The following is a 17,384-nucleotide window of genomic DNA, read 5'->3' as shown; positions in this document are numbered from 1 at the left end:
AATTACATTAATGTGTATTAGACGTTTAGATCAGAAAGTTCTTTTGATTGTTGGACCAGCCTAAAAGCAAAATAGAAACCCTTTTACAATCTGACATTGAGACCCTATCCTATTGCCTTCATAACCTATTCATCATTATGGCAGCCACTAACAGATCCAGTAGATAATAGGCTGTGAAACACTAATTTGCACTTCCATAAGTAGCTCTTAAAGCTTAATTCATTACAAACCATCCTAAATTGAGCCTCACAACCTCCATATGTGATATTTTACAGATAGGCAGGCCAAAGCCTAGGGCTTAATTTCAGAGGTGCTGAATACTGGCAGTTTCTGTCAAAGTTAGTTGGAGTTGAAATAGAGCATCTTTGAAAATCTGCCCATAAAGGCCATACATTCAAAAGTATTTAGGTGCTTTAATACCCAATTAAGTGCCTAAGTGGGATTTTCAAAAGCACCTAAGAAGATTAAGTATCTAACATCAGTGGAAATTAATACTAGTTTGGTGCCTACGTTGCTTTGGCACTTCTAAAAATCCCACTGCATCTTTATGTGCTTAGATGCCTTAGAAATTCTGGCTTTTACCAAGCTTACAGTGAGTCGAGCATACAGAACTGCAAATAGAACCCAGGAGTCCTACTCTAGACACTAGGGCCCACAATGGGACTTAGGCAATGTAGCACTCAGCATCTTGGTGCCTAAAAGCTAGAAACTCACAGAAACAGCACTAAGAAAAGGAGTACTTGTGGCACCTTAGAGACTAACCAATTTATTTGAGCATAAGCTTTCGTGAGCTACAGCTCACTTCATTGGATGCATGCTGTGGAAAGTGTAGAAGATCTTTTTATACACACAAAGCATGAAAAAATACCTCCCCCCACCCCGCTCTTCTGCTGGTAATAGCTTATCTAAAGTGATCACTCTCCTTACAATGTGTATGATAATCAAGTTGGGCCATTTCCAGCACAAATCCAGGTTTTCTCAACCCCCCCCCCCACACACACACACACAAACCCACTCTCCTGCTGGTAATAGCTTATTTAAAGTGACCACTCTCCTTACAATGTGTATGATAATCAAGGTGGGCCATTTCCAGCACAAATCCAGGGACAGCACTGTGATCCACAAAGCTTGAGTTAGGTGCCTTGGCTTCCTGCTCACCAGGCTACAGAGGATACGTCTACACTGCAATAAAAATATCTGCGGCACCGTGTCTCAGAGCCTGGGTCAGTTGACTTGGGCACAAAGGACTCTGGTTGGAGCCTTGGCTCTGAAACCCCATGAGAGGGTAGCGTTTCAGAGCCTGAGTTCCAATCTGAGCCCAAATGTCTATACTGCTATTTTTAGCCTGCAGCTCCAGTCAATTGACCCTAGTTCTGGGCTGCGATGCCTTGAGTTTTTTATTGCAGTGTAGCCATACCCAGAGGCATTCTCACTTTCTTTCTCTCTGGTCTAATGACTATTAAAGTATTTATCTACAGTGGAACAGTCACTGGAGCAGAGAGAGATTGACTCTGTAGCCTAGAAGTGAGGGCAGCCAAATGGGAAATGGGAGACCAAAGTCCAGTCCCTAATCCCCCTTCTCCAGTCTCTCTTTCTTTAGAGACATTGGAACAGTGTCAATAGGAGAGATTGAGGGAGTCCCCACATCAGAATACCATATAGTCAGTGGTTAGAGTATTCACCTAAGAGGAAATCCCTCTTCAAATCCTTACTTCCCCAGTTAGTGGATTTCTCTGGGGCTTAGGCAGGAGATAGGCATCCAGACACCAAGAGCAATGCAGCAGCATGCATGTCCAGAGAGAGAAACTTAGGTGTTGAGTGAATTTAGGCACCTTCAAAGTTTGGCAAGAGTTTTGTGGATTGCAGTAGACCTTAAAAGTGGGACTAAGGTGCATAAACCTCAAATTTAGGCATGTAAATCCAGGGTTTGTGGATTGGGACCTACTGTCAGGAGCCACGGCATGGGAAATCATGTCCAATGGTTAGAGCCATAGGCTGTCAAGCCTGAGGGGTCAAGCCAGAATCAGTAACCAGGATCCAGAGCCAAGGGTCCAGTTGGAGTCAATAGCCAGGAATCATAGCCCAGTGTCCAGCCAGAGTCAAATAGCCAGGAATCAGAGAGCTGACTGAGGAGGTAGGAACAAGGGGATCTATTTCAGTAGCAGATCAGAGATTTGCCTTGATGCACAGACTGTTTCTTGGTATTCTCTCCAGGCCTAAATAGTAGATCTGGGCGAATCAGAGGTGACAGGAGGAGCTGCCAGTTATCTCTACCATTGGTGGTACTTCCCTGGATGTATGGTGCATTGACAGTAGCATTGCTGAGTCTGCCTGTTAGCAGGTGGAAGCACTGCCCCCCGAAGCCCTGTAGACCCATGGTTAAGTCCGACAAATCCCCACACCTAGATCATACTACTTCTCTGTTGATTTTTAATTTTAAAAGGAAGCAAACAAAATATTTCAGCAAAATTAAAACAACATTTAGAGTTTAGGGAAAGATATTTCTTGCCATATGAACTTTCAAGAGTCCCATATTGAGCTAATATAAGAACTGTTTTGACTGCTAAAATAATGTTTGGGGATAGTATCTCAGGAATTTATTGTCTATGGGTTTAGAACTATTTTTGCATTATTAGCTCATTCAGATTTGACAGTAGAAATAATGACAGACATGGCTGCAGGAGGTGGACATTTGTGTTCTGAAGTATGGGGGAACAGGAGCAGCAGCTATTATTGATCAGATCATCATTCAGGGACACATACCATAAACCAGTGCAATGCCATTGAAGTCAGTGTGTTCCCAAGTGGCAGAAATTGGCCCTTAGTGATATGTAGGGTTTGTTTAATTAGGTACTACAGAAAATTCTTTCCTGGGTGTCTGGCTGGTGAGTCTTGCCCACATGCTCAGGGTTTAGCTCAGGGATCGGCAACCTTTGGCACATGACCCACCGGGTAAGCCCCCTGGCAGGCTGGGCCAATTTGTTTACCTGCCGTGTCCACAGGGTCAGCCGATTGCGCCTCCCAGTGGCTGTGGTTTGTTGTTCCAGGCCAATGGGGGCTGCGGGAAGCAGTGCAGGCTGAGGGATGTGCTGGCCATGGCTTCCCGCAGCCCCCATTGGCCTGGAGCGGCGAACCACGGCCAGTGGGAGCCGCGATCGGCTGAACCTGTGGATGTGGCAGGTAAACAAACCGTCCCGGCCCTCCAGGGGGCTTACCCAGGCGGGCCGCATGCCAAAGGTTGCCGATTCCTGGTTTAGCTGATCACCATATTTGGGGTCTGGAAGGAATTTTCCTCCAGGGCAGATTGGCAGAGGCCCTGGGGGTTTTTCGCCTTCCTCTGGAGTGTGGGGCATGAGTCACTTGCTAGAGGATTCTCTACACCTTGAAGTCTTTAAACCATGATTTGAGGACTTCAGTAGTTAGACATGGGTTGGGGTTTATTACAGGAGTGGGTGGGTGAGATTCTGTGGCCTGCGTTGTGCAGGAGGTCAGACTAGATGATCATAATGGTCCCTTCTGACCTTAAAGTCTATGAGTCGAGGTAGACTCGTATATGTTTACTTTGGCAAGCTGATGATATTAGCTAATACCTGGATGTGACTTGGTATCAGGTCAGGTACTTTCTTATGTATGTTGTAACTGTATACTTAGGATTGAGGACAGATGAAAGAATCCTAGAGGATTTACATCACAAAGATTATTATCCAGCTTGTCTCAAACAAAATGCCATAGGTGATGTTATCAATACACCGTTCCGATAAGTTTTTTTTTTTGGTTTTTTTTTACATAAACTGTTCAAGGTACATGATAACATTGACAGAGGTAACACTTTTAGAGAGGTATTAAGTCTCTGATCTTGTACCCATAGGCTTGCAACATGACCCATATAAGATGGATTTACAAATATATTTCTGTTTAGAAATTACAAATGCCTGTATCTAGACGAGGTTGAGATTAATGTGTCACACCATTCAGCCAACTATAATATATCCTTTTTTTTTTTTTGCCCTGATCCTCTGCTATGGAACTCAGTGGGAGTTTTGCCATTAGCTTCAGTGAGAACAAGATCAAGCCCTTTGTATTCTGGTCTTCTGTTCAATGTTAGCTGAAGTTTAGGAGTATACTTAGAATATTGAATGCAACACATAATTTGGAAATTAAATCTCTATGTTGCAGACTTTTGCTTTATGGCATTGGGAGGGTATGTATTCAGCAGGGTTTACTAAGATCACTTTAGTTTTATAATTGTCAATGGGAAAAAAGAGTGAGCTATTGATTACGTGGGGTCTGATCCTGCAGTCCTTATGCAGGGAAAATTTCCATTGAGGTCAAAGATGGCAGTTACATGTGTGTCTGAATGCAAAGTTAAATAATATGGGTGAAATCCTGTCACAGTTACAGTCAGTGGCAAAACTCCTATTGGCTTTAATGGATCCAGGATTTCACCTTATGTACGTACTGCAAACTGAAGCATTCTAATTAGCTGTGTGTCACTGTGTTAGTTGTGTATCCGTGTTTTGCTCTCTTATTGTACCAACTTAATGTTTGTATGTAGTGTAGAGTTTAAGTGTAGGCCCTGATCCTGTAAATACCAATGCTAGTGCATAAATTTAAGCACCTGAATAGTCCTGGTGACTTAAAAAAAAAAAAGTGTCAAAAGAAAACAGCACTTATATACATAATTGGTCAAGGATACATTTTAAAAACTTGATCTTGCTTATTTTATCCTCTTCCACTAGGATAGTGACCTACCCACTATTTCCTTATTCATGAAAATCTTTGCTCCAGTATATATTTTGGGTACTCCGTGAGACTACTCATGCTTAACATTTAAGCACCTGCAAATTTGCAGGATTAGGGCCTTAGTCATTCATTCCAGCATTCTTCCTTTACAGGAGTTATTTTTTGTGAATCTGTTTTCAAATGTTGCCATCATTATAAAGACTTTGTTCACAGAATAAATCATTTTAACATGGGAGTACCTGTCCTCAGAACCTTTAGCCTCAGATAAAGAAAAATAATGACTTTCTCTCCAAGGAACAATTGTTTTGTTAAATTATAATCTTTTTTTCAATAAGAGTTTGAGCTGTATTTAAATAGAGATTTGCCTTTTTTTTTTATTTGACTTGGCCATTTGAAGTTTGGAACTGATCTGTTTTACATGAATGAACAAGAAATGTAAATTGGATCTAGAATGGATGGCAATTTTTATTGCTCAAGAAATGTGGGATTAATATTTTATTAAACAACCTAAATTAAAGACTAGGGAAGGAAGAGTACCTGTAAGTACTTTATCATGTGGAGACATTTGTAGGCATAAAAATACTCTGATCAGGCTGCTTCTAATTCCCTGTTTGCTATGCTATAACAGTACCTAAATTGAGCAGAGCGTTTCCATGATTAGAATAGAGGAAATGATGGTAAATACATAATCCTAATGAAAGAGGATAAAGTAAGCACATTTGATACTTTAAAATGTATCAATGACCAATTATGTATGTGAGTATTGTTTTCTTCCTGCAGTTTGGGTTTTTGGGTTAGTTTTTCTGTTTGTTCATTTTCTTTTTTCAGATCTGGAATAAATCCCCATTAATTTGAGTGTATCAAGAGTTAGTTTGAGTGTGTCAAGCAGTTGATGTCTTTAATGTTTTCTTTCTGATTTTCAAAACATAAAGCTGAGTAGTCCAAGGAAGCTTTGTATTTCTGAGTGGCCAGTGAGAGGGAGAAAAATTCACACAGCAACATAATTTCAATTTCTTGGTCACTTTTTCATATTCATATGAAAAAATATTACCCACAATTTAGTGTAAATTCTTAACATTAATTCTTAATACCACGGTTGCATGGTTTCTTTTTAAAGTCCTGTTATGAAAGCTAAACTATCATAAATTATGCTAGAGAAGGCAGTCATCATAAAGGGTGATAGCCTGAATTTCTTACTTAGGGCTACAACCTTGTTTACATTGAGTAATACATTACTCCAGGAATAGCGCTTCTATGAGTAAGGTTGGTAAAATGTGGTTTTCTGTTTCTACTCAGGCAAAATGTCTATTGATTTCAGTGGGAATTTTGCCTAAGTAAGGAATTCATAATTTGGCCTAAGTCTATTCAGATGCCTGTGAAAAGTATTAAAAATAGAAATCTAGCTAATTTGACAAATTGTCTGGTTCTGCACATTTTTAGAAATTAAATGGCATTTTCTTATGGTAGTTTTGATACCAATAGACTTCAAGTATATAGTTTAATCTTTTGTGAGCAACTACAGCGATAAGCCACATTTTGTACAGTTATGGCTAAAGTAATGAGCTGTACTTATCTGCAGTAGTAGGTTAAAGGGTAATGTACATCTGCAATGATGTTAAAATAAAATCACTTAAATTTTGATATATTGCAAATTCCTGAAATAACTATTTCAGACTCATATTTTGAGACTGAACTATACCTTGTGCACGCACACACACACAGAGAAGACTGTAACAACTATTTGTAACTTGACTGAGTAAATTGCACAGATGATTTACAGACCAGTAGTCCAGTTGAATCTTTCTAAGAGCCATGTGTTACCAAATCTGTTATGGGTTTTTCTTATTATTATTATTTTTAGTATTCCACTTTGGTGACCATCCGGATTGAATACTCAGTGCTTTGAAGAGGAGTACATGGACTCAGGCCAGAGTTACAGCACTACTCTTTCAGATTATTCTGAGGATACATTTGAATCCTTCAGTGAGGAGGAGGAGGAGGAGGAGGAGGAGGAGGAGGAAGCCTGCAGGCAATATGAGAGTGAACCGTTTGAATCTTATTATTCCACAGTGGAGTTGGAGTGGCCTGCTGCTGTGTCAGATATATCTGAAAGCGCAAGGCAGTCAGCAAGCCAGGATGATGAAGGTATGCAAGGTTTCTGTGCATTTGAGTCAGTCCTCCATTCAATTTTGAAATTACACAGAAGGGCTCAGATCAGGAAAAATAAAATTAAAAAATTAAAATTACATCCAATTTTCTTGCTGTGCACAGCAACAGAAGCTTCAAAACATTGGCTTCCTCAGCCAGATCTGTAAATTTTGCTGAAACAAGACTTAATCAAGGTGTATATGAGGAGGTATAATGTACCAAATTGGTTGTTTAGGTATGGAAGCCCTTATTCAATCTTTCTGTGTGCTGGAGTATTATTGGTAGGATAAATCAGTCTTAAAGATACCTTGACTGAATTTCCGTATCAGAAAAATAGCTAGACTGTAAAATAGTTTCCCAAGAGAATTATGGAAGCTCCATCACTAGGGACACTTAAAAGTAGACTGGAGGAAGACCTGAAAATGTACTGTTGTTGTAACCATGTTGGTCCTAGGATATGAGAGAGACAGGGTGGTTGAGATAATATATTTTATTGGACCAATTTCTGGTGGTGGAGCAGAGAAGCTTTCGAACTTTACAGAACTCTTCTTCAGGTCTGATCTAGAGAAGAGCTCTGTGTAGCTCGAAAGCTTCTCTCTTCCACCATGAGAAGTTAGTCCAATAAAATATATTACCTCATCTACCTTGTCACTCTAAAACTATATGTAACATTAACAAACCTACAGCAGGTAAGGGTAAAAGAAGCAGAGGGAGGGGGATAAAACAACTGAGCTAATAGGGGTGTCTTCCCTCTTTGACATTTTGGTAGTGTTCCCCATCCTCTTGCAGTCTCCTTTTCTACCCTTTTGTTTAGTCTTGGAGATACAATGATGACTTCAAGCCATTGATCAGCTGCTATTTTTAAACCTGTCACATTCTCTTGGTGTAAGGGTTTGTCCACTCTAAGATAAATAATTTTTTTTAAAAATGTGTTAGCTAAAGTGGTTTAACTAACATCTTTTAAAAACTAATATAGACAGAGTAAGTTGCTTTTTAACTTGTAGTTATTTATGTCATAACCCAGCCTCCCACTTTGGGTTCACCTTGTCCGGCTAACAAATGTTAAAATATCGTTAACCCTGTCTGAACTAGAATTTTAAAGTGTGTGAGTTTAAAACATTAGCTAACATATGCCTTTTATCCTAGTGCTCCTTAAGGTACGTCTACACTGCAATAAAAGATCCAGGGCACAGCCATGGCTGGCGTGGGTCAGCTGGCTTGGGCTTGGGGGACGCAGGCTGCAAGGCTAAAAATTGAAGTGTAGACGTACAAGCTGGGGCTGAGGTTAGAGCCTGGGCTTTGAAACCCCTAGAGAGGGTGAGTCTCAGAGCCCAGGCTCCAACCCAAGCCCGACCATCTACACTACAATTTTTAGCCCTGTAAACTTGAGTCAGTTGATCCGGGCTCTGAGACTTGGGGGTTTTTTTGACTACGGGTTTGTTATTGCAGTATAGACGTACCCTTAGTGTCTTTCCTTCCCTCCCTGACCCAACAATACGTTTGACCTTTCTCTTTACAAAAGTAATTTGCACTGCTACAGTTAAGGATCCAGCATAAAAATTATTTAGGCATGAAAGCTCCTTACTATAGGCCAATTATTGCCCTTGGATTCACATCTCTTAAATGGATATCGTGCACCCAAGGGCAGAATTTAGCCTTATAGATCAATGTGTCAAAGATCTGCGTAATGAGATAATGTTTGCTTTGGTGACTTGTTTATGCCACGTTATGTAAGTGTCGTCTTCTTCTAGCCTTAGTTCCATATGTTTAGGGTCAGCTCTTCTAGTCCTTCCATCTGGGAAATGCCCTAGTTCATATGGGGCATATTAAGGACTCATTTAATTGATTTATTTGGCAGTTTTACAGCCAGCTGCCAGCCTGACACCATTCCTCGTCCTTTTTCAACCAGCCTTGGGACCAGATACAGTGGAATTTAAGTGAATTGTCTAATATGTTACATTTAGTGACTTGGTTCTGGATCTCTGTTTTCATAGTGTATACATTTTAATAAACTATTTCTTTTTCTGCAGAAGGTTTTTTTTAAAGTACTCTTTATACAGCCAGAACAGCATATCTAGAGGAATCATCATCCAGCACACAAAAGTAAAATATGGCAGAAATTGACTGGTTAAAGGAATACATATAAAAAGTGAGACAGCCTTTTCTTTTAAAGAATACTTGTTAAAGAGGGGGGAAAATATGCAAGATTTGACAGTTTTCAGCTGTGCGGTATACATGTTTTAGGGCAGGTCTACGCTTAAACTGCTGCATTGGCACAGCTGCGCCATTGTAGTGCTTTAATGAAGACTCTCTGCACTGACGAGAGAGAGCTCTCCCATTGACACAGTTAATCCACCTCCCCAAGAGCTGATAGCTGTGTTGATGGGAGAAGCTCTCCCTCCGACATAGGGCTGTCTACACCAGGGATTAGGTCGGTATAACTGCATTGAATAGGGGTGTGGATTTTCCAGTGTAAGTCTGTAGTGTAGACAAGACTTTAAAGCAGGGTTAGTTTGCAATGTTTTCCATGTAGCGGAGGGAGGGCCTGCTGAGTCAGATTCTCAAGTGTTGTAACTCTACTGAAATCACCATCAGGTCCCATTGAAAACAGTAGTATTTAAGGGAACTCAGTACGCTGCAGAAGCTGCTCAGCATTCTGCAGATTTGGCCCTAAGTTTCAGTCTCTGAAAGTTTCTCTTTGTGTATCCTATACCAGATTTTTCTGATGTATTTAGAGAAGAAAAATTTAAGATGTTCTTAATAGTCTGTAATAGAAATTAGGTAATTTTTGAAGGTGAAAATCCACAGATTTCCTTCATATGTTCCTGTGGCTTTGAGTTTCTTTTCTTACATTTAGGTAGTGTTCCATTTCACAGAGTGAAATTCAGTAACATCCAGGCAGAGATTTCTTTGACTTCTCCATTTGGTTTTACTTTGTCTCACTTCTGTTCTTTCAGCAATGCATTATTCTAAGCTAACTTATTTTTATAGGTGATCAGTCTGAGTTGTCAGAGTCTGCAAATATAGAAAAAGAGTTGACTGGAAAATGGATCAGCCGTCTCAAAAATAAAGAAGATAACACTAAGCAAGGCAAATCTATCATCAAAACACATACAGGTGAGTTCAAAATCTGTATTAAAATCATTGCTTTTTAAACCTGAATTTTTAATATTTTAGCATGTATATTTTCAAGTCCTGTCCAATAAATGAAAAAAACCCACATTTTTTCTTTCATTCCTCCTGTAAGTTTATGTTTTAGAGACACCTCTTTGCCTTCTGCATCTTGTATAAATTTATCTGTGAAATAGTAATATCAGAGACCCCCCAGGCACATTAGTCACTAGAGCTGCATGACTTTTTTAAATTGAGATTTGACAAAATTTCAATTTTAGTTAAAAAAAAAAAACCTTCAAAATTCTAATGCATTTTTTTAACCAGCAGCTATAGATCGGGTTAGAATTTTTTTGTTTTTATTTTTTTCAAAAAATTTGTTTCCGTTACATTTTGTTTAATGAGATGTACATTTCCCCCCACCCCTGCAATGGTTATTAGCTGCTCCTAATCTGTGATGTTTTTATTCCTCTCCTGCACTACAGGAGGCAGCAGTGTTCTTGCTTTAAAATGAACAACATAACGGCTTTAACCAAGACAATGAAGTATTATATAAATAGAGAGAGAGGAATGCTATTTGTATGTGTTTGGCATGCCTACAAGTGTGCTCTCTTCAGGGAAAGGTGTTTAAGTCCCTCTCAGATTTTTCTATGGAGGTCAGAGCCTAAGTTCCCTGTAAGCTGCACGGCTGCACAGCAGAATATTAAGCACTGTGCAGGCGCTCAGGGAACCCGCCAGGGGACCTGCCAAGGGAGGGGTGCCCCTCGCCCAGCCCCCAACCTGCCACAGCCGGAGCGGCCCCCTGGCTCCAACTATGCTGCAGCCTGGGGGAGGGGCACCTATCCTGCAACCCCAGACCTGGAGCTGCCGTGCTGGGGAGAGGCGCCTCTCCTCTCCAGACCAGACCAGGTGCTGCTGCTGGCAGAAAGGGTTGGGGGGAGTGCTTTCACCCCTCTGTAGTCCCAGAGCACCCTCCTGCACCCCAAGCCCCTCATCCCCAGCCCCACCCCAGAGCCCACAACCTCAGCCAGAGCCCTCACCTCCTGCACCCAACCCTCTGCCCCAGCCCTGAGCCCCTCGTCCTCATCCCCATCCCAGAGCCTGCACCCCCAGCCGGAGCCCTCACACCCCTGCACCCCAAACCTCTGCCCCAGCCCTGAGCCCCTTCCCACACTCCGAACCCCCTCCCACACTCCAAAACCCTTGGCTCCACCCCCACCACGTGAATTTTGTTATGTGCACTGATGTGACGGTGATATGTCGCACATCACCTCCATATTGCTGTACATAACAGAATTCATTCCGCACATGGGTGGGAAAAATTAGAGGGAATACTGGTCAGAGGCACTGTTTTTGAATTTTAAAAAAAGGATGAAACAAGGACTTTGCCAACAACAATTGAAGTAAAAATGGATTTTCTTGAGTGAACGAACTCAGAAGTTTTGTGGGTCATCCCTAAGTCCCTGATCCAGCAATCGGATCTCTGCAAAGTGAAGTCCTATGGTATCTGGGTCCCCAACCCTTTTTAAACCCTCTTTATTCACCTTAAAGAACCAAAAAAACACCCCAAAACAAAATTACAAAAACGGGGGGGGAGGCATTAAGGGGCCACAAGGCCAAAATCCTTTTAAAATCACTCTTAAGCATTTGGTCAGTAGCCACAGAGTTGTGAATTCCTGACTTCCAGTCTGCAGCTCTGACTGTTCTAGTACAAAGCTCAGGAATGCCATATAAGACAGTGTGATGGTGTGTATCTACCCTATGACACTTGGTGTAGAATGCTGGCAACGATAGGGACCTACTAAAAGGTCCGGATAAGGAGGAACAGGTGACAAAACCCTCATGGCTGATATGGAGACAGAGAAGCTCCTGAAGTGGATGCTGGAGAGCCAGCAGCAGCAGCAAGTGGCCCAAGAACAACAGCAGCAGGCCCAGCAGATAGTCACCCAGCAACAGTTCCAGATGGCCCAGCATCAGGAGCAGCAACAGCAGCTGGTCTGGGAGCTGGCCGCCCAACACCAGGCGTGGAAGGAGAGCCTGGTTCAACAGATGGTGACGCTGTTGCAACTGACCAGGCTGCCTAGACTTGCCCTGGCAGGACCAGAAGCAGGGGACTTCTTGGCGGGTTACTAGGTTGACTAGGGCCCAAGTGGCGGAGGCGGTAGCCTTGGGAACAATTCACCCAGATCCTCCCCACCGGGGGAAAAGAGTGGGTGCAATGTCACCACCTGGCAAACGTTGCAAAGGTGGTATCTTTGATGGAGGACTATCTGACCGCTGAAGGCAAACAGCAGAACCCTAAACAAGGGAAGTCGGAGGGGCAGGGGCCAGACCGCCAAGAGAGGGACGCATAGGCCCCAAATGGAGAGGCCCCAGAACAACGTGGGCTGCTGCCAACCAGCTCACAGCGGGAGCCGAACTATACATCCACCCTTCTTTGAGAAAGAGTCCCATCAGGTGGACTTGGGGTACTGAGACCCGACCCGGGCATGGGAATACCCAAAAGCTGATGCTATGAGTGTGGTCAAGAGGGGCACTTCCGGTGTGATTGTTGTTTTATGGACTGCAGCCATGGCCAGGTGTGGGTGGCAGGCCACCAGGTCCAGAAAAGGGGCTCATCCAAACTCCTGGTCCCTGTATGGGTGAACAGCACCCCGGTGACAGCCCTCATCAATTCAGAGTGCAGTCAAATACTGATCTGGACTAACCTGGTGAAGTCTCCGGACCCGCTGGGGGCTCCTGTCCACCTGCAGTGCATCCACGGGGATGTACCACCATGCCCGACCGCCAGGGTGTGCCTTGATGCAGGGTGCCACGGTGAAGTATGCTGGGTTGGCTTAGCTCCAGCACTGGTGTACCCAGTGATCCTGGGACATGGCTGGCAAGGTTCAGAGAAGTCCTGCGTGAGTGGGAAAACCAAATCTAGGGGAAGGGAGCCCTAGGCCAGCAAAGAGGGGACTTCTGGGCCCTGAGGGACCTGAATGAAGGTCCCCTGAACTGGTCAGAAACACCAGTATGATGCCCCACCAAAACCAAGACATTGGATGAAGCTGAACAGGAATGCTTGGCAGTTGATAGGGACTTCCTAAGGGAGAAGAGGGAAGACCTAACCCTAAGTCAGGCCTCGAAACACGTCACAGACCCTGAAGAGGAGGGGGGCATACACCAACGGCTACCCCAGGGGACACATTTTGGGGTCCATAACGACCATCTTTACTGGCTGACCAAGGACCCTCAAACACAAGAGGACCTGTAATAATTGCTGGTCCTCTGGAGATTCCGACAAGTTCTGTTACGGCTGGCCCATTCGGTGTCCTGGGCTGGGCACGTGGGGTGAGAAAAGACCTTGCAATGCGGGGCTGTGACTAGGGTTCCAGGGAAGCCACACTGAGATTGTTCAATTAGGGCAAACTGTAAAGAATGGGACAGACAATCCCCAAAACTGGTGGTTATTCTAATACTTGGATTTACCAAAACAGCTTTTACAATACCTTACTGGTTGCACAGAAGCCAAAACACAGTTCCCTTAAAGCAACCCAGCCTTGGGCTTCCATCTAGACAGCCAAGTCTAATATGATGAGGATTATTGAAAATCTTGTTCATCATATAAAAAGTTCTACCAATCCCAAAGGATCGGACATATTACCTCCAAGGTTAATGAATATTTCAGATCTTACCCAAATACACGCTTACAGCCAATTCTTATTAACTAAACAAAAATTGATTAAAAAAAGAAGAGAGAGAGAATATTGGTTAAAAGATCATTATACATGCAGACATTAATACAATCCTTAGGTTAGTTACTGAGCAGATATGGTGAGCTTTAGAATGGCTAAGAGTCCTTTTTAGAATTAGTTCATCAGGTTATAGTTCAATGTCCAAATATTCAATTTCAGGGTTGTCCAGATGGGACTGGAGACCTCAGTCTTATGACTCAAACTTCCTGTTAATGAAGCTTAAGCAGATGTGAGATGAAAGGATCAGGTCCCAGAGCCCTTTATACATATTCCGGGCATCCTCTTGACCCATGCAGTGCTTGGGTGAACAATAGGCTTTTGAAATAACCTTCTATTTCCTAAGCATCACCAGTAATTAGCTACATGGATTAACATAAGGCAATTGCCTATCTCTGCCATTTGCAGGTGGTTTGCTATATACTTCAAATGTTAATGTCATTTAAATGTTAATATCTTCTTTTTATCTCTGAATTAAGAGAATACAGCGATAGACAGGAACTATTTGATTACATTCTAACAATATATATGTAAACACACAAAACCACAAACATCTGTCAATATGTCTCTAAAGGTTGAATCTGGATCAATTAGCGTGCAAGTTGATTAACCCTTTCTGGCCCCTGTCACAATGGCACTTCGATTCTGGCCCGGCATGCACAGGGAGGTATGAGACTTTTGTGCCTCATGCCCATAGTGTCAGCAAGCCGGCCTGAGGGGAATACTGAGGGCACCCCTGATCCCACTACCAGTGGTCGCAATGCCTTTGAGAGAATCGGCCTGGACTTGGTGGGATCCTTGGAGAAGAGTAGTTCAGAGTTCTGTTACATACTTGTAGTTGTTGATTATGCGACCTGGTACCCGAGGCTGTCCCACTATATGCGACCACAGCCCCCACCATAGTTGCTGAGGTCCACAAGATCTTTACCAAGGTTTGGATTCCCTGGGAGATACTAACAGACCGGGAAACAAATGTGTTGTCTAAAATGATGGCAGAATTGTGCTGCCTATCAAACATCTGAACCTTCAAAGTGGTGTACCACCCACAAACCAGTGGCCTGGTAGAGAGGATCAACAGAACCCTGAAGGTCATGCTCAAGAAGTTTGTGGATGACGACCTTTGGAAATGGGACAGGCTGCTGCCCACGCTGTTATTTGCGGTGCGTGAGGTCCCCCAAGCTTCTACGGAATTCTCCTCATTTGTTCTCCTTTATGGGAGACAGCCCAGGGGAATCCTGGACCTGTTCTGAGAGCATGGGAGAAGTCCAGGGTCATGGGGTCGATCCCCTATATCTTATAGGTTTAGGAATGTCTCCAGAGGCTCAAGGGTTCGCACAGGAGAATTTACTTCAGGCACAATGAACCCAAGAAGTCAAGTACAATCGGGGGACCAAGCTGTGGACCTCTGAGTCCCGGAACAGGGTCCTACTCTTATTGCCATTGTCAGTGTCCAAGTTACTTGCCAAGTAGCAGAGATTATTTGAAGTAGTTCAGAGGGTGGGACCGGTGGATTAAGAGATCTGGCTACTGAGATAACGAAGGGATCTCCGGACATATCATGTTAAGCTCCTGAAAGTGTATGAAGGCCTGCTGATCACCCCTTACCCTCCCAAACCCAATTTGGGGCCGCTGTATTGGGAAAGACCTTGACCGGAGCAACAGCTACAATTACAACAGCTGGCCCAGGCCTTCACCACCATGTTGTCATCTCCCCCAGGCAGACGGATGTAACCAGCCATCATATAGTCACCAGCATAGGGCAGAAGGTCTGAGACCACCACCGTCTACTTCCCAAAAGATGTGGGAAGTGGTCTAGAAGGAGCCTGAGGTGATGCTTGCCCTGGGAGTCATGGAAGAGTCTCAGAGTGAAAGCCTTGCGGGACAGTGAGGTTCTGTATAGACTTCAGAAGGGTCAATGCCATCTCATGTTTCAATGTCTACCTGATTCCATAGATAGATGAACTGCTGGAATGGCTGGGAAGCGCAAAATTTTTATCGACACTAGGCTTGACCAAGGGATTCTCGCCCTCTGACCCCGACATCCTGAAAGAAGATGGCCTTCCCTACATCGTTCAGCTTATACCAATTCGTTGCCATGCTGTTCGGACTGCATGGGGCCGCAGCCACATTCCAATGGCTGATGGATTGACTGCTGCAGCCCCACAACTGGTATGCAGGAACCATTCCTATTTTATCTGGACTTTCAAACCCTTCATCCTCCAGACGGACACCTCAGAAGTCAGAGTTGGGGCAGTACAGTCACAGGAGCTGGATGGGAAAGAACATCCCATGCTCTGCCTAAGCCAGAGACTGTTCTCCTGGGAGACTAAATATTCAATAATCGAGAGCGAGGCCTGGGCGGTGAAGTGGGCATTCAAGGCCCTGAGGTATTATCTGATAGGGAGCCCCTTTCGCCTCATTACGGACCATGCACCCCTCCGGTGGATCAACACCATGTAGGACACGAATGCCCAGTTTATGCGGTGGCACCTCTCCCTCCAACCCTAAGAGTTCAGTGTACTACATCATCCAGGCAGGGCCCATGCTAATGAACACTTTTTCTCCCTGGTGGGAGGAGAGGATGAAGAGGGAGGGCCCTCGCCAGGTCCTATCCTGAGGGGAAGGGTGTGTGACGTGGTGTATCTACCCTGCGAAAGACACTCACAAATACAGACTCAGGTTTGTGGATCATATATCATCAGTAGGGGAGAGGCACTGAGGATTTATCTGGGGAATCCCTCTAAGACCACTGTTTTTAAAATACGTCAGAATAATATAATTTTCTCATTTAGAAAGATCTTTATACTGCTGAGCCCACTAATTTGCGCTCATTTAAGGAGTGATAAACAATGATATAGCATTAAGGAAATCTTTCGCCTTTGATTTTTTTCCCCTCATGGTTTAATCCTTTGCATCCATAACTATATTATTACCGGTGCAGTGAAGGGAAAAAATGAAAGGAGGCGAGAGCGAGGGGGGAGAAAGAGTTTCATATGCTGTGGTCTAAAAATGTCTATTCCTCTTGGAGTTAATAAATGCTATAGTCTGTAGCCGTGAGAGCCTCTTATTGTTCTATCTACTTGGAGACTATCTTGATTACTTCTTAATTGTTTTTTTACATAATTGAAGATGAGCTCATCTAGTACTACACTGCTGTATAATTAATGTCCCATCAGTAAACTTAGTGAAATTCTCTCAGTATACACACTGAAATATTACTCTTCTGGTAGTGCAGCAAAAATTTTCCAGATCTTACCAGTGACATTGTTAGATATGAATAAATCACATGCCTACCTATGGGAATACCCTGGAATAATCTTTTATGTTTTAAGTTGTAGTTTTCCTTCTTTCAGGTTCCAGATAAAACTGGGATATTTGCTTTAAGAAAACAAGAACTCTTCTCTCTTTATTATTCTTTCCTTCCTATCTCCTTAGCCTGTTTTATTGAGTAGATGCACTTCAGAAATGTCTGTATGCTAATTATACATAAGAAGATGTCATAGACCTATAAAAAATGACTAACGTTAACTATAAAATTTACCACGAAAAGCAACAATTCCTAAATTGCAGACATCTGTATTTCTGAAACTTCAACTGGGAGAATTTAATAAAAACGTTTAGACAAGTGCTTAATTTAGAAGTCTAATG

The 17,384-nt window shown here is 43.1% G+C and overlaps 1 protein-coding gene across 4 annotated transcripts in view; it reads left to right on the top strand.

Moving 5' to 3' along the window:
* Nucleotides 1–17,384, top strand: part of LOC311525839 (uncharacterized protein C8orf48) — a 46,032-nt gene that overhangs the window by 5,382 nt on the left and 23,266 nt on the right. For all 4 annotated transcript variants that reach the window (XR_014712874.1, XM_084638239.1, XM_084638237.1 and 1 more), the window contains 2 exons: nucleotides 6,605–6,888; nucleotides 9,883–10,008. Coding sequence is in view for 3 of the 4 variants with exons in the window: in XM_084638239.1 (XP_084494365.1) it covers nucleotides 6,660–6,888; nucleotides 9,883–10,008 (355 nt within the window). In the remaining variant the exon portion in view is untranslated. The remainder of the gene's footprint in view (nucleotides 1–6,604; nucleotides 6,889–9,882; nucleotides 10,009–17,384) is intronic.

Source organism: Lepidochelys olivacea (assembly GCF_965140295.1).
Source record: "Lepidochelys olivacea isolate rLepOli2 genome assembly, chromosome: 9".
NCBI lineage: Eukaryota > Metazoa > Chordata > Testudines > Cheloniidae > Lepidochelys > Lepidochelys olivacea.
The sequence above is the reverse complement of the archived record's forward strand: the minus strand, read 5'-3'. Positions and strand labels throughout refer to the sequence as shown.